This window comes from Equus caballus, chromosome 2 (assembly GCF_041296265.1).
Source record: "Equus caballus isolate H_3958 breed thoroughbred chromosome 2, TB-T2T, whole genome shotgun sequence".
Lineage (NCBI taxonomy): Eukaryota > Metazoa > Chordata > Mammalia > Perissodactyla > Equidae > Equus > Equus caballus.
In genome coordinates, this window is record NC_091685.1 from 97,728,268 (window position 1) to 97,751,953 (window position 23,686).

Here is a 23,686-nt window from a genome sequence, read left to right on the forward strand (position 1 = left end):
ACAGGCGGGTAGCATATACAGTGTGGATATGCGGCACAAAGGGATGATTCACATCCCTGGCAGGATGGAGTGGGACAGTACAAAAAGGCTTGAGATTTCATCACCTATGCAGAACAGTGTGCAATTTAAAACTTGTCAATTGTTTATTTCTGGAATTTTCCATTTACTATGTTCAGACCACAGTTGACCGCAGGTAACTGAAACTGTGGAAAGCAAAACCATAGATAAGGGGGGACTACTGTAATCTGAAAAGACCAAAAACATTCATTTTAAAAACACCTAGCTACATTATGAGTGCAGTGTGTAGCCTAGGAAAGAGCCATACTAACTGGTTCGTGGAACTAAATTCCTGACCTTGGCCTTATCAGCTTATATTAAATCAGTCTTCAACTCCTGCCAATTTTTAACTCTGAAACATCTCAAATCTATATTCTTCTGCCAATGTCCCAGTGAAAGCTCTTTCTTCTAGGTTCTTACAGGAAACTAACTGGCCACCATGGCTCCATTCCCACTTATCCTTCCCATTGCCGCTGGAACTTCCAGTATAAATGTGATGGTCTCACTACATTGCTTAAATGCTTTCATTAGTCACCCATTGCCTAACTAGTTAAGCTCGAATGTTTTCACGTGGCTATCCTTTTTTCCCTCTCGTCCCCCAAATTCCTTCTCCCTCAAAAGTGGAAATTGCCTATTTGATCATTTTTGGCTATTAGTCTTGCACTGGGCACCTGACTCTAGCCAGGGCAGTAACAGTCCATCCTAGGAATTTCAACTTGGGATTGACAATCAGTTGATTTCTCTTTGGATGCCTGCAGCATGCAAAAGTTCAGAAACAGTCACTGGCCACATTTCCTGCCAACTGAACCAGAAAAGTGGAGAAATCCTGTTACAAAAGACAGAGAGAATGAAGATATGCAGAGAAGCTGAGACTAGAATTAGGAAACTGGATGCTCAATCCCAGCTCTTCTTTGAGTCCAGCTGCATCCTTGTCCTGGAGTCTAATGAGAGAAGTCAGACTCCTGACAATAAATTCCCCCTTGATTCAAACTGAGTTTCTGATACCTCCACCCAAGTCAGCCCTAATCCCACTGCATGTGGCAACTTGGCAGTTCAACCACACCTGTCTTGCAAGCTTCACTTCCCAGTGTGCTGACCAGCCCTTCATTCCACAGCATGCTCATTCCTCTGCATCAAAGTCAAAAGATGGCTCCATTTCTGTGCTCATTGTCCTTTGGACATGCCTCTTTGATTACATTTATCACATTATATTGTAGAATTCCTATTTGTTTACATATTGTTTTGTAAATTCTTCAAAGACAGAGTCTTATTCACTTTTGTAGCTTATTGCCTAACACAACTGGAAAACACATGGCATATACTTGACAAATGTTTGATGAATCAGGTTATTCCAACAAATGAAGTGAATTAGCCCTCGTCACACACGGTCTAGCAAATTTGCCCCCCCCAAAGACTTGACCAACTTATTGTCTTAATATCCAATTAAGAAAGCAGTCTTTCATGAATAATGTAATTTTATATTTAAACAGAAGAGTAACTTACATGTGAAATAAAACTGACCAGGGAAAGCAGTACCAACTTCAGAGGCCCCAAGCCCTAGTCCACACTCTCCTAAAGAGCCTAAATCAGTCACCTAACATAGAAATTGCAATCTTATACCTGCAACATACTTCCTTCTCTTCTTTCTCATACACTTCAAAGTTATTCATTCTGCTAAATTCTTTTGCCTCCAAATCTGGAGATGTCAACCACTCTTGTAAGTATGTGCTCTTTGCACTGAAGTGCTTAAACAACTTCGATTACTGAGCCGCACAAATAAAAAAGCTACCCTATCGGCTAATTTTAATACTTGGGGTTTTCTTCAGAAAAGTTCCTTAACCTCAAACGTATTTGCAAATAAATTTCTACTGGGTTAGTTTTTGTTTGTTTGTTTCTAATGTATTATATATTACCTGGGAGCCAGGGGAAAGAAGAGATTTTTTATTTTATTTTATACTCAACCTAGTAACCAAACAAAGGAAATAAGACAACTTCTTTATGGCAAAGCTGGTTTATTGAACTTTATAAGGGAAATGTTACAATGACACCATTTCACAACAAAATTATTTAACTTTAGATTTCATGAGGAAATGTATTAGCAATATATTGTCCATAAAGCATTGTCATTAATAGCAAACTACCTTTGATTCTGGATTAGCTTCCTTTGGTGTTCTCAAATTAAGACTTTTCCAAAACATATCTGATGTTTCCAATTAAAGGTCACAGTTAAAATAAATTCACACAGAAGTTACAAAACGTGTGATTTGTGCTTTAAAAATTAATAATTAGTTGTTTGATAGCCACCATTTTGGAAGTGATTTCTCAATAGTCAGTGAAGTGTTTATAAATATTTTGGAAAATATCTAAAAGCTTTATCCCCATTCAACTGATAAGTATGTTCTTTTTAAAAATAAAAACACACATAGAAAAAATTTAAAACTAAATCATTACAAATGAGATACAAATATTTTAAAATTAATAAATATTAAAGTGAAAAAAATAAGTCCTTTCACAGAACTGTAAAAGATACTTACTACTAACTTCTTACAAAAAGAAATAAAGTTAAATTACTTTTTTTTTAAACCATTAATAACAGCACTGAAAAAACATAAATGTGCTTGGAAAATCTGTAAACTTTCTTCCCACACTTTAGAAAATGTTTTGAAAAGCAATAAACAGATTCCCTTCTTTTAAAAAACTTACGCTCATCACAATTATTACAGATGTCATTGTTTTACTATAAAAAGTTACAAATGAACACTAATTTAGACGAAGTCAAACAATTTTTAATTCCAGCATGATAAGAAAAATGGATTAATCTCCCTAAACATAAATAAAGCCAACTTGTTTCTCCTTAAGCTCTAATATTTAAAACTGAATAATTATTACTTTCAGTTAATTCATTTAACAGAATTATCTTGTTTTTATAATTAAATTGTCCAGTTAGGACCACCATGATGATTAAACAAAAATTGTAAACTAGATTAGATTACATATTTAATTGGTTTCCCACATTCTGAAAATATTTAAGTACAATCATCTTTGGGCTTAATCTCCTCCAAAATTATCAAGGACAGGAATCTATCAGAACTAGTGAATGTGCACACTTCAGTTAAAGTTCATGGCTTACATTCCATTCATGTAATAGCTTCATATACAAGCTCACTACTTTCTATGTGCAAAGTCTTAAATTCGAAATAAAAGTATTTAGGGTAAAAAAACTTTTTGAAATATTCTTTCCATCACTGAGGGACAGAGAAGATATTTTTCAATACCTGTTTTTCATCCTGAGGAGGAACAGCTTGTTGCGATCATCAGATTTAAAGATTTTTTGAAACTGATGTACTGTAACACAATACTATTACAGAAATATACGTAGACTCATAGCAATTAGAGGGATGCCCTCAGATGGAGGTTGACTTGTTAACTCAAGCCTTTAGTCATTAAATTGATTGGGGGTCGAGAGAGCAAGAGATACTATGCCAGATACACAGCTTGAAATTACTAAAAGCTAAGAATAGGTCTCCTGTGGTAGCCAGGAACCATGTTTACCTATTTCCCTCCAAGTTACAATTCTTCAAATGCTTCCAATTAGTTTTTCACTGTTTAAAGATATCAAAACAAAATATAAAGCACCTCATTATGTCACTTCATTTGCATTAAAATTTGATTTATTTTTTGCATATTTTAATAGAATTGATTAAGAAGACAGTTCAAATTACTCTTTTAAAAATAACAATGACTTTTGCAGACCTGATTGATATCAACTAGAAATTTGGAGCATCTAGAACCGTTGGAAAAGTCATTCTTTATGGACTGAGAACCAGAAACCATTCTACGTCTTTTCTCATTGGAACTAAAGCCTTGGCTCTAAAATATACCAATAATAATGCAATTAAATACATTAATAATACAAAGAAAGAAATCTAGGGCGAGGCAAATACCAGTTTTTATGCTATCGAGAACACTTCCCATTCAAAGGACATACCAGTAAGTGTACACTAAACCCTTAATATTTTTTTCAATCCCAAGAACAGAAGATTGAACAGTCACTGACTCTTCCATCATGCTCTCATTTTAGGCCTCTTTTTTGGGGTTCTCAATGGAAAAATGTTGATTCATCCTACCTTTGTTTCATTTTCAACCTCTCCTGACATCCAACTTTTCCCTTGTGTTGTCACAATGACAAACTTGATTAAGTAGATACAAAATACAAAAGTAAGCATGACAATGATAAAAAGTAAAGTGTCAGGAGGATCCATTACATCTGAAATCAAATCTTATGACTTATCACTGTCATACTTCAAAAGTATTTCTTTAGTTAAAATTAGATAGTATAATAAAGACTGTTACTTAGCACCAGCACGTCATTGCAGGCTTTGGTTCAGGCTTCAGGATAATTCCGTTATCAGGGGGTTGACTAAGCATTAACGGTTTGTGGCTCTTAAGCTTATGAGCCAAGGTCATAAATATAGCTTCCACATGGTCATTATCATTCGGGTTTTTAGCAGAGGTTTCAAACAAAGGCATACTGTGCGTGTCAGCAAATTTTTGTGCCAAGTCTGTAGGTACCTGAATGGCACTTCTCAAGTCACATTTATTTCCAACAAGAATCCGTGGTATATCATTGGCTAGCAAATGTTGTTTGCATTCTTCTATCCAAGATGGCAGGCTATGAAAACTAGCCATGTTAGTCATATCATACACGAAGACAACAGCATGTACATTTCTGTAGTAGTGTTGTACCATGCTCTTTCTGAATCGTTCCTGTCCTGCTGTGTCCCATAACTGGATCTGAAAATGAAAAAAAAAAGAGGAAAACTGAAAATTTCATTCCAGTTATACATATCGAAAATTTTAATCACATTTGCGTGGTCTTTAGCACTTCTTCACCTCTGTTACTTTGTTGCCTTCCATAATGCCTTTTCAGTGTTATTTATGGGATCCAGACTTCATGATACTAGCCTAGTTACCTCATAATAAATGAAGTGTCAGAATAAATATTTCAATTTAGCATTTAAATTTCAGTAAATCAAATCTGTTTGGATGAAATTATACCTCAAAAACTGATTTTAAAATGTTAAGAGAAAAACATATCAGGTTTTAACCAACAGGCTAAGTGTTTAATTCCTGTAAATTTAGTTACTACATGCCCTTCTCTAACTTTCACTAATCTAATTTAAAACAGTAGACTTAGGACAGATGTTAAAAGTCATGAGGTCTAGCCCCCAAACCAGCACATATATACATTCCATGATATCCAGGCCCTCTTGAAAATTTTAAAAGGCTGGAAAATCACTTATCTATCTTAAATGTGTCTACCAACAAACATTCCACTGTCTCCTGAGTGAAATATGGGGGAACTGGGGAAAACGATATCTAAAGCTTAACACACATCATGTGTTATGATTGCCTAAAAACAGTGAATTATCATGCTGCTGTTTACTTCCTAAAAAACAGTTAAATGATGAGGGTACTGGTCACAGCGGAAAAGTCTAGAGGCAGATTTACTTAGATAGCTTTTAACTGAAAGATCTGTACTATTTATAGATATTCAGAGTACGGACTGGAAGCCTAAAGTGGTGATTTCTCCTAGGGCAATAAAGAAGCAGAGGGACACTGAGGGGATACTGTAGATGGCCCAAAAAGTAAGTAGAATATAAGACATGGAGTGCTCAGGACACAGCAGGATATGGTAAATGCTCAATTAAGATGTAATGAATGAATAAAGAAATACGTTTTTAAAAATGTGATTAGACATGGAAATATTGATCACCAATCTCTCTATGCTTCTTTAATTTTTATCGGTTCTGATTTTTCATCTTTTTTTTTTTTTGGTAGCTCTTTTTAGTCCAAATTTCTCCACTTTCTTAAATTTTTCCTTTCTTCCTAATTTTGCTCTAGGCAACATACAAACTTGATTTCCCAGGCTGTCTTGGAACTAGGGGAAGCCAAGTGATATAGCTCTGGCCAATAATTTGTAAACAGTCTGCTCAGTGGAGGTTTCCAGGAAAGCTATTGATCTGTGATTTTTAAAAAGAGCATTTGGCACACGCCTTTTGCACCTCTATTACCCTACCCTTTCTGCCTGGAATGGAATATAATGCCTGGAGGTTCAGCAGCCATTTTATGAGCATGAAGAAGACAGCAACACACAAGAATCGCAGAACACAAGTCTAGCATAAACTTGGAATGTTGCTGAGAGGATACCATCATACAGACTGCTGTCTCTGGTCTCCTTATTACATGAGAAAAAGAAAACCTTATATGATTAAACTATCACAGTTGAATTTCTCTTACATGTAGCTGAATGTCATCCTAATATTATTTACCATGTATACTATTTAAAACTTTTTCCTCTTAGACTAACATTTACTCAGGAAATCACAAGGTTTTGCTTCAATGCATTTCTAGAGACCACAGCACAAAGTAAATCACTACAAAATACCCACTTTGTCATGGAAACAACACAACTGGCAGATGGGCCATAAAGACTCAAGTAACATATAAATGAGAGATAGAAGCAAACAGTTGTCAGCAAAGCAAACTACTAACTACTACTACTACTAACATCTAAGAACTACTAACTAACATCTAAGAACTACTAACTACTAACATCTAAGACTGTTTAAATCAACAAATATTTATTCAATAGCTACTATGTTCCAATAGGTTACTGTTATACCTCTAGACCTTGGCTCCCTCAACAGTAAAAGCAAAATTTAGTTTCAGACTCTATAAAATAAGTACTCATAGACTATCTACACTGACTATGCAAAGAGCTAATAAAGTAAATGTATAATTCTCTAAAAATACAACTTTCCTTTTTAAAAAAAATACTTTTTTATTCCAACTAACATGTTAAGAATAAAAACACTCACATACAATTAAAAATGCTTCAAACTATAGCTGTCAAAACTTATTACAAAGCTACAGCAATCAAGACTGTGTGATAATTGGCATAAGAGTAGTATAGATCAATGGAACAGAGTCCAGAAATAAGTCCATATATCTATGGTCAACTGATTTTCAACAAGAGTGGTAAAACAATTCAATAAGGATAAGAACAGACATTTCAACAAATGGTGCTGGGACATTAAAAAAAATGAGTTTGGATCCCCTACCTCACACCATATACAAAAATTTATTCAAAGTAGATGAAAGATCTAAACTTAAGAGCTAAAACTATAAAAATCTTAGAAGAAAACATGGGGTCAGTATTTGCGTACTTGGATCAGGTGGCAGTTTCTTAGACATGACACCTAAAGCACAAGCAACCAAGGGAAAAAACAGATAAACTGGACTTCATCAAAATTAAAAATGTTTGTGTTTCAAAGAACATTATCAAGAAAGTGAAAAGACAACTCACAGAACAGGAGAAAATATCTGCAAAAAAAATATCTGATAGGGGTCTAGTACCTAGAATATTTAAAAACTCTTACAACTCAATAACAAAAAGACAAATAACAATGAAAAAATTGGCAAAGGATCTGAACAGACATTTCTCCAAAGAAAATATACAAGTGGTCAATAAGCACAAGAAAAGATGCTCAACCTCATTAGCCATCAAGGAAATACATGTCAAAACGACAATGAAATACCATTTCCACTCACTAGGATGGTTAAAATAAAAGAAAAGATGGACGATAAGTGTTGGCAGAGATGTGGAAAAACTGGAACCTTCATACATTGTTGGTGGGGAAGTAAAATAGTGCAGCCACTTTAGAAAACAGTTTGGCAGTTCCTAAAAATGTTAAACAGAATATTATTTAGTACAAAAAGGAATGAGGTACTGATACATGCTATAACATGGATGAATACTGAAAACACTATGCTAAGCGAAGGAAGCCAGATGCCAAAGGCCACATACTGTAAGATTCTACGTGTATGACATGTCCAGTACGGGCCAATCCATAGTGGCTGCCAGGGTTTGAGGGAAGGAGAGGAATGAGAAGTGACTGCTAATGGGTATGGGGTTTCTTTTTGGAGGGATGAAATGTTCTGGAATTAGATAGTAATGATGATTGCGCAGTCTTGAGAATATACTAAAACCTGCTGAATTGTATATTTCAAATGGGCAAATCTTATAGGACGTGAATTATATGCCAGTTTGTTTAAATGAAAAACGAAAGCCCACTCCGAACTGTATCTTCAACACTTAGAAAGGTATTTTGGGAATAATATGGATGACCTATATAAAAGCTGTCCAAAGAAACTGGGAGTTGATCTTTTCTCTTCTAATAACATTTCCTGTAGCTCAGGTATTTAAAAACCATTTATTAAAAAAATGATTTATAATGTGTTAAGCAAAGTACATTTATAAGTTAAAAAAAAAACAAAAAGCATACAAAAGGTAAATACAGTCATGTGCCACAGAATGACATTTTAGTCAACGATGGCCCGCATACACAACAGTGGTCTCACAAGATTAGTACCATAAAGCCTACGTGTATAGTTAGGCTATACCATCTAGGCCTGCGTAAGTACACTCTATGATGTTCCCACAAGGATGAAATAACCTAATGACACATTTCTCAGAACAGATCCCCATCGTTAAGCAATGCATGACTGTATACCAAAATATTAATAATGGATGTCTTTAAGGCAATTTCCTTCGTTATTTCTACTTTTCTGTTTTCCATAACAAACATGCATGGCTTCTATAAAAACAAACTAAACTTTAAAAACATAACAATTATGCAGAATTTAGACCTGCCTGCCTCAAAGAACTGTGGAAGTCCTCAATAAATGTAAGTGGTACTTATGAAGACATTTATCCCTAAGAAAACCTTTTCTTGTTTGTTTGAGGATGGGGCTGACTCAACAATACTCCTCATCAATCCTGCTCAAAACTCTATGCAGTCTAATCACCTCAAGACTTCCAGGAAACAAGAAGTATGACATCATAACTCTTCATACTTTATTGGAAAGCCATAAAAGTAATTACTAAGTTAATGGGGTATTTACAAAGGAGTATTTAAAAGAAAGCTTTAAAAATTTGCTCACAGTACTGCTAAAACAAGTGAAGGTTTGGGCAAAGGCACACTGCTCTGCCGCCTGCTGTCTTTCAGATCTGCACATGGCACTGAGATGAGGCAAGGAGAGTGGGAAAGGAGCGGTGAGAGACTCCGCAAAGAAAGGACAGGATGACTGATAAAAACCATCAGCCACACAAGGCTGGAGAAAACTTTGGCCAAAAGAGAGAGAGAGAGACAAAGACAGTAGATGGCAAACAAATCCCAAGACAGTCTGGAAACACCTTGAGGTTTAGCTATGAGTGGAATGGTTCACCATGTTTAAAACAAAAAAGAGAATGACGCTTTGGAACCTAGGGAAGTAACATGCTTTTATCTGGTAAATGTTAGATTAGGAAGAATTTTCAGAGCAATTTTTCCCAATTTAATACTTAATATCTTAGGAAAATGGCTAATTCATGCTCCCACAGATATTACTCCCATTTTAAACATTACAGAGACAACATAAAATATACTTCCTTTAATAATATTTCATGAATCTCTACTTTAAATTCCAGTATGAAGTTCCAACAAAAATGGCAACCTGGCTATTTGCCAAGTCCTAACAGTAGATTCTTATTGTTCATGAAAGCTATTTTAGTCGTTTTACTACCAAAATGAGAAATGATCTGGCTAAAGTGATTTAATACTTTTTTTGCATGACTAAAAAAGACACACACATTAACCCAAATGATCTTTCCTCCTTTGATCAGCTATCAAATTTTCCTTTTCCCCTGTTCTTCTAAAGAACACATTTTTTATTATTTTTGCTTCTAAGCAGCATACATAAAAGATGATCTGATAACTACACAAGCACTTCTATTAACAACTCAGTAAGTTGTAAATCAACATCGTAACTAGTATTAGCAACATTTCAAGAGAACTCTTTTTGTTTGGTATGCAGAGTGGAAACATGTACATCTGATGTACTGATCCAAATGGCAAATTTTAAAAATAAATTTTACCTTCCCTAACATGGAGAAGTGACAAATTTTGTGTGATTATTTGAAAGAAACACTTTCTTTAAAATGAGGACTTTAGGTCTAGTTTAACAAGGGACAGGAAGACAATAAGCAGCGAGAGAAAGGAAACCAGAGCTGGGAGACCTGGGTTGTAATCCCAGCACTGCCACCAACTTGTGTGACCTAGAGCCAGTCACGTAACCTTTCGAGAGACTATTTTAATCTTAAAATCAGGGCTAATTTATGTAACGTTATAGGCTCACCCTTTTTCTAAATTAATTGTTACAACAAAGAACACACACAATTTGGAAACAGTAATGTTAGCTATCCCTCTCTATCCTTTCTCTGCTTATTTTTCATTATCATCATCTTTCCTGAAAATATGAGCACTTACTTTTAAACTACCTAAATTTATTTGAGGCTTGGCACAACCCAAGCACATTCCAGGCACTATGCTAAGCCCTTTACACGCATTGTCCTATTTAAGATACACAATCCTCTGTAATAATTACCCAATCCTGCAGATGAGGAATTGAGGCCTACTAAATTAGGTTAAGGGTCTCACCTGAGGTCACAAAGCTACCGCTAAGTCTTAAAGTTAAGACTTAAACTGGGTTGACTGATTCTGTGGTGGTCACATAATTTTTCCCAGCCTAGCATCCATTCCCACTTCTGTTAACAGCACTTCATTTTCCCTGCGGAACCATCGCTCCCTTGCTTTCAATTCATGTGAGCCCCTGGTTCCCAGGCTAAGCATGTGACCTCGACCTGACCAATCACAGCTTTGCATATCCCTGCACACCACAGTTTAGGAATGGGCATGTGCCCCAATCCTCAAACAGAATCACAGAGTCTCCATTTTTGGACTGTTGTGGGAACTGGCAAAAAGAGAACTTTACTTCTGGGCTTCTCAGTTATGTGAAACTAATTTCCATTTTGCTTAAGCTAATTTGAGTACAGAGTCCTGACACGGAGTACACACATCAGTGTTGCCATCTTCATAAGAAGAGGTCCAAGAATCACAGGCTTCTGAAATCAGGCTGGAAGAACAATGGGGGCACTGACCTGGTTCCAGGGATCCTTCAGAGAGTCGGAAGGCTTGGGTCTGTGGAAACACATACGTATTGCTTGTACCATGCAGGGCCCAGAACCAAACCACCGCAGTTCAGAATCTCTGTCAGACCAGACCCAAATCCCCCAAAGCTTTCTGAGCTAAGCAGTCAGAGGTTAAGATTCTTGAGTATTCTTTTTAGGGTACGCCGACTGCTAACACTCTCACTCACTGAATTCCAATGCAAATTAAATCAAATCAAATCAAGAGGACCAATTTAGTATCTCCCTAACTACCACCACCACCACATTTTATCAACTTTTTAATTCTTGGAAGGTAACATATAAGATGACTTCATATAAAATATTCTTTGACTTATAAACATTAATTTACTTTTAATAAAGATCAAGACAGAACAATGAATAAGGGTAAAAAATCTAATTTATATTTGCCTTCAGCATTCATAGTATATCACCTTCATCACACTAAAACAAACCCCTCCTCATCTCTCTATGCATGTTAACTACACTGGCCATTTTGTTGTCATCTATCTATGCTTCCTCTAAGTTATCTACCTAACCTCATATTCATATTCATGATTATTTTCCCTGCGCTCCAACCGCACATTTATAGCTGCCAATTAGACATTTGAATATACCATCATCTCAGCAAACAAATGACTAAAACAAAGCTTTTTAGAGAGCCCTTCAAAATTCGATGTTCCATATTGTACTCCTCACCTCTTCTAATGGTACTGCCTTCCTCCAGTCGACCAGACCCACAAGCTCAGTCATCTTGAGTCCTCTTCCTTCTTGTCACCAAACACCAGTTATTGATGCTTTCTGGCTTTATCATCAAAATATCTTTCATCTTCTCTCTTTCCATTAGTTTCCCTTATCTCCTCAATTCTGGATTTCTGGAGCAGCCTACCAATTGATCTTTTTGCCTCCACATATTCAATACACATCCCCTGAATACTGTATAGTTTAGAAACTGATCTAGACACTGGAAAAGGTCTATGGAATTACCAGACATGGATCCTGCCCTGAAGGAGGCCAAATAAGACCTGATAAAGAAGGTAGACATCTATACAACACAAGAAGGAAAGAGACACAGACCATTTAAATAAAGGCTACGAGAGTTCATAAAAGAAATAAAATGGAGAAGGAGGGAGATTTTTTTTTTTAATGTGTTAGCTCATTTAATCTTTTTTTCCCCAATTATTTTATTGAGGTCATAATGGTTTATAACATTTTGTAATTTCAGGCGTACATTATTATTTATCAGTTTCTGTATAGACTACACTCTGCTCACCACTAATGGTCTAATTTTTACCCATCACCATATATATGTGATCCTTTACCCCTTTCGCCCACCCCCCAATCCCCTTCCCCTCTGGTAACCACTCATCTGTTCTCTTTATCCATGTGTTTATCTTCCACATATGAGTGAAATCATGTGGTGTTTGTCTTTCTCTATAGGGTTTATTCTGCTTAACATAATACCCTCAAGGTCAATCCATGTTGTTGCAAATGGGATGATTTTGTCTTTTTTATGGCTGAGTAGTATTCCATTGTGTGTCTGTGTGTGTATGGGTAGATATATAAAAGGGGTGGGAGATTTTTGAGAGACGTACTGAGTTGAATAAGGAAGAATTACATGTGGTGAAATATGGGAAGAGGGGATATTCCAGGCAAAGAGTGGGAAATGGAAGGGGAAAACACAGGAATCAGCAAATAACTGGCTGGACTACAGGGTACTTGAAGGAAATTAATGGGAAAAAAGTTAGAAGAGCAGTCTGAAGCAAGATGAAGGAAAGCCTATGTTCATCTAAAAAGCTGGAGCTTCACAATATAATAGACAACTATCCAGGGCATCTGAGGCAGGGGAGATCAACCTCCCGTAAAGTGCAACACTAATCTGGCATTTTGGCAACAACGTACAAAATTGATTACAGGCATACCTGGAAGATATTGTGGGTTCAGTTCCAGACCACCACAGCAAAGTGAACGTTGCAACAAAATGAGTCATATGAATTTTCTGGTTTCCCAGTGCATATAAAAGTTTTGTTTACCTCATAGCGCAGTTTGTTTAGTATGCAACAGCATCATGTCTAAAAAAACAATGTACATACCTTATTTAAAAAATACTTTATTGCTTAAAATGCTAACCATCATCCAAGGCTTCAGCAAGTCACAATCTTTTTACTGGTGGAGGGTCATGCCTCAATGTTGATGGCTACTAACTGATCAGGGTGGTGGCTGCTGAAGGCTGGAGTGGGCATGGCAATTCCTTAAAATAAGACAACAATGAAGTTTGCTGCATCGATTGACTCTTCCTTTCACAACTGATTTCTCTGTAACATGTGAAGCTGTTTGATAGCATTTTACCCACGGTAGGATGCCTTTCAAAATTGGAGTCAGTCCTCTCAAACCCTGCCAGTGCTTTATCAAATACGTTTATGTAACATTCTAAATTCTTTGCTGTCATTTTAACAATCTTCAAAGCATCTTCATCAGGAGTAGATTCTATCTCAAGAAACCACCGTCTTTGCTCATCCATAAGAAGCAACTCTTCATCTGTTAAATTTTTATCTTGATATTGCAGCAATTCAGACACATCTTCAGGCTCTACTTCTAATTCTAGTTTTCTTGCTATTTCCACCACATCTGCATTTACTTCCTCCACAGAAATCTTGAATCCCTCAGTCATCCATGAGGGTTGGAATCAACTTCTTCCAAACTTCTGTTAATGTCATTATTTTGAGCTCTTCCTATGAATCACGAACATTCTTAATGGCGTCTAGAATGGTGAATCCTTTCCAGAAGGTTTTCAATTTACTTTGCCCAGATCCATCAGAGGAATCACCACCTATGGAGGCCATAACCTTATGAAATGTATTTCTCAAATAATAAGACTTAAAAGTCAAAATTACTCCTTCATCCACGGGCTGCAGAATGGATGTTGTATTCACAGGCATGAAAACAACACTAATCTCGTGGTACATCTCCATCAGAGTTCTTGAGCGACCAGGTGCATTGCCAATGAGCAGTAATACTTTGAAAGGAATCTTTTTTCTGAGGAAGTCTCAATAGTGGGCTTAAAATATTCAGTAAACCATGTTTTAAACAAACAGGCTTTGTTGTTCCATTTATAGAGCACAGGCACAGCAGATCTAGCATAATTCTTAAGGGCCCAGGATTTTGAGAATATGTAAATGAGCACTGGCTTCAATTTAAAAGTGACCAGTTGCATTAGCCAACAACAAGAAAGTCAGCCTGTCCTTTGACGCTTTGAAGCCAGGAACTGACTTCGCCCCTCTAGCTATGAAAGTCTTAGATGGCATCTTCTTCCAATTGAAGGCTGTTTCATCTACACTGAAAATCTGTTGTTCAGTGTAGCCACCTTCATGAATTATCTTAGCTAGATCTTCTGGACAAGTTGCTGCAGCTTCTATATCAGCACTTGCTGCTTCCCCTTACACTTTTATGTTATGGAGACGGCTGCTTTCCTTAAACCTCATGAACCAACCTGTGCTAGCTTCAAACTTTTCTTCTGCAGCTTCCTCACCTCTCTCAGCCTTCACAGAATTGAAGAGAGTTAGGGCCTTGCTCTGGATTAGGCTTTGGCTTATGGGAATGTTGTGGCTGGTTTGATCTTCTATCCAGACCACTAAAACTTTCTCCATATCAGCAATAAGGCTGTTTTGCTTTCTTATCATTCCTGTGTTCCCTGGAGTAGCACTTTCCATTTCCTTCAAGAACTTTTCCTTCGCAGTCACAGCTTGACTGGCATAAGAGGCCTAGCTTTTGGACTATCTCAGATTTCGACATGTCTTCCTCACTGAGCTTAATCATTTCTAGCTTTCAATTTAAAGCAAGAGACACACAACTCTTCCCTCCCCTTGACCACTTAGAGGCCATTGTAGGGTTATTAATTGGCTTAATTTCGATATTGTTGTGTCTCAGGGAATAGGGAGAACCGAGGAGAAAGAGAGAGATGGAGGCACGGCCAGTTAGTGGAGATGTCAGAACACACACAACACTTACCAATTAAGTTCACCATCTTTTACGGGTGCGGTTTGTGGAGCCCCAAAACAATTACAATAGTAACATCAAAGATCACTGATCACAGATCACCATTACGAATAATACTGAAAAAGTTCGAAATATTGGGAGAATCTCCAAAATGCGACAGAGAGACACAAATGCTGTTGGAAAATGGTGCCAATAGATGTGCTCGACACACGGCTGCCATGAACCTTCAATTCATAAAAGACGTGGTATCTATGAAGCGCAATAAAGTGAAGCACCATAAAAGGAGGTAAGCCTGTAACTGAGGACTGAGAGATGAGTTGAGCTGCTGCAACAGTTCCAAGAGAGGCAAAAAAAAAAGACCTGCACTACAATTTTGAAGAAAGGATGAATGAGAGAAATCGTGCAGGTAGAAAACCAACTGAACTTAAGGAGCAAAGGAGAGGGGCGAGGCCTTGAGGATGAGGATGATGACATCAGGACAACCTAGGAGACACTGAGGAGAAACACGAGAGGGCGATTTGCTAAGGGAGATGAACTCACTTCAGACATTTGAGGTGAAGGAGAGATTATCCAAATAGCCACATCTAGAAGATAGTAAGAAACGCAGAACTGCAGATGAAAAGAAATGTCTGGGCCGAACAAAGATTTGGAAGTCATCTTCATAGAACCGACAGCTGAGATCAAGAGACTACTAGAGAATGTACATAGAAAAACAGGTCAAGGAGCAGTTTGAGTCTCATTCTGGATTCATCTTCAATTGCTGCCACATTTATCTTCCTAAAACACTTGGACTTTCTGAAGCCTAGATTCTTTAGCTTTGGTTTTCAAGCTCTTCACGAATGTTGCTACTAACACCTTCACAGGCTTCTCACTTGCCACTTCTCCACAGGAACCTCTGATCCTGCTGGAGCATCCTGCTGATGTTCCTCAGAAAAGCCCTCTCGGCTCGGCCCTTCCTCTGCGAAACCTCACCTAGCGATTCCCTCACCAACATCCAAACCAATAAATTGACACTCATTCCCTGCCCAGTTCTGCTGGGCATCTTTTTAGGTTTATAAATCTTATCCCTATCTAGGACAACAAATCATCTATGCACTATATCAGAGTCAGTAAACTTTTTCTGTAAGGGGTCAGAATAGTAAGTATCTAAGCCTTTGTGGGCCTCACGGCATCTGTCACAACTACTCAACTCTGCCACTGTAGCACAGAAGCAAGCACAATATGTAAAAAAATGAGCATAGCTGTGTTTCAATATAACTTTATTTATGGACACTGAAATTTGAATTTCATATAATTTTCACCTGATATGAAATCATATTCTTAAGATTCTTCCCAAGCATTTAAAAATCTAAGAATCATTCTCAGCTTGCAAGCCATATAAAAACAGGCAGCGGGCCAAATTGGCCCTTAAGCATAGTTTGTCAGCCCCTGCAATGCATCGTAATTCTTGTGACTAACAAAATGTCATCTTTCCTATAATTACTCATTAAATATTTGATTTACCAATGAGGGAGAGATTCTGATTATTTTCCTTTAGTTAACATTAACATCTTGTATTTAACATGGCAAAATGTCATACCTCTACAAATGATAAGTAAGCTTTCCCAGTGTTCAAATAGAAAGTGCTGACCCCTACTGAGAGGATGCAACACTAGGCTTTAATGACTGTTGGCTGCCATTATAAAATGCTTATATGAAAGGGATATGGCTAGTTATGATGGGGATACACATGCAAGGAAGGAGCATCAGGATTAGAGTTGGGAGTCTCAACTCAAAAATCAAAGATATTTTTATTTAAGGAATTAATTCTATAATTGTATTCAACTTCCAAAATTCTGTAAACAAGATTTTCCTCTTTCAACTATACATACTTAGAACTTAGGAACAGATGAACGAATACAGACTTTATTACATTTCATAAAATATTTTAACTGATTCTGAAAGGGCACTGCTGCTATAAGACATGCTCTCTGAAAAATTTCCAGTCCACAATTAAAAACATTTGACATAGTATCTCATTTTTATCAAATAAAAATAATGTCTCAAATGTCATTTTATTAGTAAAGTAACAGAGCTTTCCAGCTTTTGCTTTAAGATGAAAAATTAGAAGAAATGTCAATTCAGACTAGGCTTATAATTTTCCAAAGAGAAATGTGGACACAGTATGAACATTTCAGCAGCACTTAAGATGTACTACAGGTTAACAAAAAAGAAGCACAAGCAGCACAGGGAAGAAAGCTTTTCTATATCAATTCAGCTTTGTTTTTAAAAGAACCAATAACTTGACACTCATTCCCTGCCTAGTTTTGCTGGTCATCTTTTTAGGTTTATAAATCTTATCTTTATCTAGGACAAGAAATCATCTATGCACTATATCAGAGTCAGTAAACTTTTTCTGTAAAGGGTCAGAACAGTAAGTATCTAAGGCTTTGTGGGCCTCATGGCACCTGTCGCAACTACTCAACTCTGCCACTGTAGCACAGAAGCAAAAAAAATAAAAGTTTTTTAAAAAAAATGTCCAATATAGCAATATCTCTTTCTACTACAGAAGTCTCAGAATATTTCTGTAGTCTTTTCAACTACAATAAAAGTCTCTCTCAGACATTACAGTTGGATGTACGAGTCACTTGTTAAGGCCTTAGAAAGAAGAAAAAGAAACTCAGTGTCCAGGTCCCTACCAACATAGCAGGTTATGCTAAAGCTCAGGAGGAACAGTCCTAGAAAAAACGTTTTCTCCTTACTCTTCTCAACCAGAAGGATCAACTCGGTGCTCCCAGATTCATCACACCTCTGGGTTCGGTTGACTTACCACCAGCACTTAACCCAGTAGTTAAGTATTCAACTTTATATGGACATGTCTTATATTTTTTCAATATAAGTTCTCTCTTAAATTTGCACCTAATTCATCTGTGATCTTAAAGTCTAAGGAGCAACCCAGAAGCAGGTAAAGGGCCATCAAATCCTAACTCCTCTCCTGCCTCCATTCCCTCTACTTACTTAATATCCTATTCCCATTTTGGGGGAATTTCTCTCCACTTCAGCTGTCTGCCTGTGCCCTACTTTATCTCTGTTTCACTTCCTGGTTGCACAGCCACAGAACTGATGGTGCCAAAAAGAAATAATAATGTTAAGCCACCAGGGAAGAAGAATCTTCTTAAGATTACCAACTATGAATTGGGTGCTTCATATATGTTCTCATCTAATGCCCACATCAGCCTGACAGGGTATTACCATCCCAATTTTTCAGAAGAGAAAATAGACTCTGAAAGATTAAGGAAGGTGCTTAAGGACTAGAGTAACCAATTAGCCCGGTTCATCTGAGACTGAGAGGGTTCCAGGGAGGTGGGACTTTCAGTTTTAAAACTGGGAGAGTCATAGATAAAGTTGGTCACCACACTAAGGACACACAGCCCACGTCAGTTGGGCTCCAAAGCCCATGCACTTTCTCCGAGAATTCCTGCTTCTCCCAAACTAAACTCCCTCTCACATCTCAGAAGCCCCATTATTTTCCTTGCCCACAAGTTCCTGGGCCTAACCTAAATCAGAGGAAAAATATTCAGCCTCTTCTCATGCTATCTTTTCCTCTGTAATGTATACAAATCCTTCTTAACTCCCTAATACAGTGCACCCAAAGGACCACCAATGGCAGTTTGAATGGGCCTATGAAAAATTAAAGGGAAAATTAAAAGGCAAAACAGCCTTTAGAAGGTTGATTTCTTTTCAATCCTATTTCTCCTTTACCATCATTAGCATTTAAACTCTTTTAGGGGTGGGAGGTTGTGTGGTTAGGGAACTAAAAAATAAACAGTTCTTGCCTGAAGAATGTGAGGGTAGGAATGAAGCAGTCAGCTTATTTTCCCCCCCAGGGGGGACTGAGGTAAAGATAAACATCTTTTAAAGTAAAAAAGTAAAGGCAGCATAAAGAAGGCAGAACAGTTCCTAGGGTCTGCATGTTTTCAGGGGTGGTATTAGCAGATGGCTGAGGATTGAGTGGTGGTTGGGAATGAAGAAGTGTGTCTAAGGTTTACACCATCAGGAGGCCTCAGCCCCATCACTGTTCCTCATTCTCCAACCCCCCCATTCCAACCCCTCAGAACCCCAGTCTTGGCCTGGGGCCTACTACCTTCTCCACCACTACTATGTCTCTAGTCTCAGGAGCTACCACTAAGAATTAAAGAATTGGGAGAGAATGATGCCAAGAATGTGCTTCTGGCAACTCAAGTAGGAACTATCATGTACAGAATGTTTCTGCAAGAAAACAGATTTTTCTAAACAACAAAATGTCATATAGAAACTACTGTAGCAAAACTAAAACCGTATGCAAGAGAATAACTAAGTACTACCTCAAAGGCAACGGGGCTTTACTTCCACAATGCCTACGGCAGTATTCAGATGACTATTTAATAAATGGTATTTATGAAATGAGTTTTCCAAGCCTGAGAAATTTCACTGTTTTTCCTCCGGTCATGCGCTGACTCCCAGTACATGAGACACTGCCAATGAGTCAGTGGATACAACCCACACTCTTGCTGCTCAAAGTGTGGTCCATGGACTAGCTGCACCTGCAGCACCTGGGACCTTACCAAAACAAAAACTGCATTTTTTTAAAAAAAAGCAAGATCCCCAGGTAAATCGCATGACAAAGTTTGAGAAGCACTGCCTTAGAAGTTTGCTATATACAAATCCTTCCAATCCCCAATTGCAATCTCCACATCAGCATGAGAAATGACGGAGCACACACCCTGCACAAGGCCGGCGATTAACCCATGGTGAGTTTGGGACACCTGTCATCCCGAGGCATCTTTCCTCCCTGACAGTCCCCCATCCGCTCACCTTGATGCGCTCCCCATCAATCTCCACCGCTCGTTCTCGGAAATCCACCCCGATAGTAGCCTCGGTGCGGTCTGGGAAGCGGCCGGCGCAGAAGCGGTAGGTCAGGCACGTCTTGCCCACATTGGAGTCGCCGATCACGATTATCTTGAAGATGCGGGAGCGAGCCGGAGGCAAAAACACGGAAGCTCCTGACACCGTACCGCTGGACGAGAAGCTTGCCTCGAGCGACGACTCCATCTCCGAAGCCATTCTCCTGACCCGCCCCAATCTGAGGCAGAGAAAAGGAGACGGAGACAGGCAGGGAGATTACGCCACCCCGAGCGAGCTAGCACGCCCAGCCAGCGGGCTCCGCCGCTCTACGTCCCAGGAGCCACCGCCCTCCGGCCGGGCAGCGCGCGTGCGCACCTTCCCACCCCCGCCGCCGCCCGGCGCAGGTGTGGCGCCCACCACCTCAGCCTGCCCGGTCCTCCCGCCCGGCCCGCGTCTCCACCCCAGCGTCACTGGGGCCGGCACTTGTCTACCTGGGAAGGCACGGGACCTGTTGTGGGGTTGACAGCGGCGGGGAAGGCCAGCCTGCCGAGCGGCCAAACAGAGCGCCCCAGGCCCGGCCGCGCCACGTTCAAGGCTCCCGGCCTCGGGAGGAAGCCGCGCAATCATTCTGGGGGCGGGGAGAGAAAGACCGCTGAAAGGAAGGAGGGAGCGCCAGGCACTCTCTCGCGAGACGGCCGAGGAGCCGCCTGGGACGGACGCGTGGGCCGGAGGAGGCTCCGTAAGAGCGTGGAAAGGCTCGCGCGTCGGCCTTGACGCCGTCCTCGACGTCTCGTTGGGGCTTCTCCCGACCTGGAGGTGGAGGCGGCTTCCCTGGGCCGGCAGCTGGGGGCTGGGGGGTCAGCTGCGCCCCCCGCCTCCTGCGGGCTCTCCCGAGCGCCGGAGCTGGGACGGCGCCAGGGTCGGAGGGGGTGGGGCGCGAGGCCCGCCGGAGGCTCCTGGAGGCGAGCTCCTGGCCGCGGGAGTTTGCATTTTCGGCCTTGGCAGGTACATGGTTGCCGGCGAGCAGGCAGGAGCTCGAGGCCGCCCAGCGCCTCGGCACAGACACTCGCTAGGCGCCCTCTAGGCCGCGTGAGGATGTCCGCGCGCCTCTGGTGCCCGGGGCGCGTTTGGCTAATGGCCCGGCCCAAGAAGGAGAGCAGGTCACATGTGGGCTGCCTGGGGGGGGCCTTGACCCCGGAAGCTACTAGATGACCTCTCTGATGAGACTAGAACTCACCATGCCCTAGTTATGGTCTCTTAGTGCCTGGGGGGCGATGCTGTAGCCGTTCAACGTTACCGAGCTCACGCAGTTGTCTGTGGCAAACAACCCGAGGAAACTATTGATAGACGAGACCACCCAACCTTACTTAAAGAATCTTCTCTGGATTACCGCGAGTTCTTCAGAGGAAACCTACCATACGTTGTCTTACAAAAGGTCCACAATGTACAAACGCTGCTTTTTGTGAAAAGTTGGTTTGTTTTACAATGACAAAACTATTTTTTTTTTTTCCTGTTGGAGCAAATGTTTATGCCGTTTGGAAAGTCAAGGACTACGGAGAGGAGGACGTGGCAGGCCTTAAATAGAGTGAGAGGAACGATAGAACTCTAAAAGTTCTAGAAAAGAAAATAAACTGCTTATTCCATTACATAAATTGAAAATATAGTCAGCAAATTAGTGGTAGAACCTGAGCTCGTCTAGAGTTAACATGAATTTGCAGAAGCCTTAATATACAGTAATTTCTGTTGAGGTAGAAAAGCTCTATACAGTCACTAACATACCAAGTTATGTTAGCCTGGAAAAAAGTTAACTCACTTAGTTGAATGTGTATGCCAATTACATTTATTCAGTTTCCTGTTAGAGAAACGAGAACGTGGGCTGGAAAGCCCTACTTGCTTATGTGAGTTTATTTTCATGAAGATTAATCAAACTATTAGCAGCCTTGGAATATATTCCTCTAATTTACTCTACCTGTCCCATTCAAAGAAGAAAATCTGAAGATTTAGGACAAAAAGCAGTTGAAGAATTTAAAGCTGTGGATAATCAGGTAATTTCAGAGGATGGTGACAAAAGTGTCAACATCTTTGCACCCCAAGAGCCTTGCTCTTTCTTTTTTGTATTCTGGCTTTTGGGGTTTAGCTCTTGCTAAACTGCTTCAGAAATTCGTAGTCTTCTCTGTTTATCCAGATCCTATTCGTGTTTCACACAGTAGCTCAAAATTCTCATCTCTGTGAAGCTTTTCCTGGTTACTTCAGCTCAGTGTTCTTTGCTTTCTTCTAAGTCTAATACACTTTTCGGGGGTGTTGCTCATTTGGTCTTTGAATACTGTCTTCACTGTCCAAGTTTAATAATTACGTGTTGTGTCCTACCAACTAGATTGTCAACTCTTGACTAGTGACAGAAAGTTGAGTGTTTTTCAGCAAATGATGAATAAATTAGTGAAGTGAGAAATTTCTTGTGTAAGGATTGTCACTTCGAACCCTTTACCAATTATACACAGTGCAGCCCCACTTAGATGGAAAAATCGCTGTAGACACCTGACATTGTTATGAGGAGTTTTGTATTTGCAGCTTGTAATTGGAGAGACTCCTGGTGTGACTGAAGTATATGTCACTCTTCTTAACTGAATAACCCCAGAACCTCCAGGTTTGATACTCGAAGGAGATTCTACTCTTGGGAAGAGTGGTTGGATTATGCAGCACTGTTTTCTGAAAATTCATTTTGTCCTTGAAGTTTTTCACCACTTGCTGTCACTACCCCCTGGTGTCAAAGTATAAGCATATGACCCTTTCCTTAATATGGTGCTACACAGCTGAGGAGAGACTGAATTTGGATCCTGTAGCAGTACAGCTTAAACTGGAACATAACAAATGTTTTAGAACATTTATTTAGATTTATATAAAGTTTATTTAGGGTATTGAGATAGATATTTAAAAATACTTTTTCTAATAGAAGGAAAGATTGAATGGATATTAAAAACAAAGAATAACATAAATGTAATTTTTTTCCTGCTTTTTCTCCCCAAATTCCCTCAGTATATAGTTGTGTATCTTAGTTGTGTGTCCTTCTAGTTGTGGCATATGGGACGCCGCCTCAACATGGCCTAACAAAGGGTACCATGTCTGCACACAGGATCCGAACCAGCAAAACCCTGGGCCACCAAAGCGGAGCACGTAAACTTAACCACTCAGCCACGGGGCTGGCCCCCATAAATGTGATCTTATGTGCAAAATATAATTACTCGTTTTCAGCTTTTGTTTGCTACAGAGATGCAACCACCCTCTGGCAGAGGCCTTTTTTTTAAACTAATTTTATCAAGGAATAGCTCCTAGACAATTTCAGTCTTTTAAGTTCAGGCATGAGCACAGAGAGTTGAGAGTTCCTTTGCTTGCCTGCTTAAAGGTTTCTCAACCTTGGCACTATTGACATTTGGAGCCAGATAATTCTTTGCTGTGGGCAGCTGTCCTGTGCATTGTAGGAAGTTTAGAAGCATACCTGGCTTCTACCCACTGTATGCCTATGTACTCCACCCCAAGTTGTAATAACCCATACCATCTCTAGACATTGCCAAATGCCCCTGGGAGGTAAAATTTTGCCTCCCCCCCCCCCCCATCTCATTGATAACCACCAGCCTATATAAGGGCTCTTCTCAAGATTCTGGTTTCCTGTCCATTCCAGTTGATAGTAAGAATCAACCTCTCCCT

General features: G+C 39.4%; 1 protein-coding gene across 2 annotated transcripts; it reads right to left on the reverse strand.

Moving 5' to 3' along the window:
- Positions 1-2,052: 2,052 nt before the first annotated feature.
- Positions 2,053-20,687, reverse strand: RAB33B (RAB33B, member RAS oncogene family). 2 transcript variants are annotated; one of them, XM_001502460.7, is made up of 3 exons: positions 20,476-20,687; positions 19,955-20,222; positions 2,053-4,851 (listed from the first exon to the last, which is right to left on the reverse strand). In XM_001502460.7, exons 2-3 carry the CDS (start codon positions 20,201-20,203, stop codon positions 4,411-4,413), a joined length of 690 nt encoding a protein of 229 aa, XP_001502510.1. In that variant the 5' UTR covers positions 20,204-20,222; positions 20,476-20,687; the 3' UTR covers positions 2,053-4,410. The 2 variants fall into 2 exon arrangements, with proteins under 2 accessions (XP_001502510.1, XP_070115141.1); XM_070259040.1 differs by lacking the exon at positions 20,476-20,687 and having other exon boundaries at positions 19,955-20,323.
- Between the last annotated feature and the right edge of the window lie 2,999 nt (positions 20,688-23,686).

What these genes read in the sequence shown, in the direction of transcription:
- RAB33B (XM_001502460.7), bottom strand. Translation starts at nt 20,203, where the DNA reads ATGGCTTCGGAGATGGAGTCGTCGCTCGAGGCAAGCTTCTCGTCCAGC. An exon ending in TTGATGGGGAGCGCATCAAG is followed by an intron (nt 4,852 to 19,954) that starts GTGAGCGGATGG and finishes TTTCATTTTCAG; the next exon opens with ATCCAGTTATGGGACACAGC.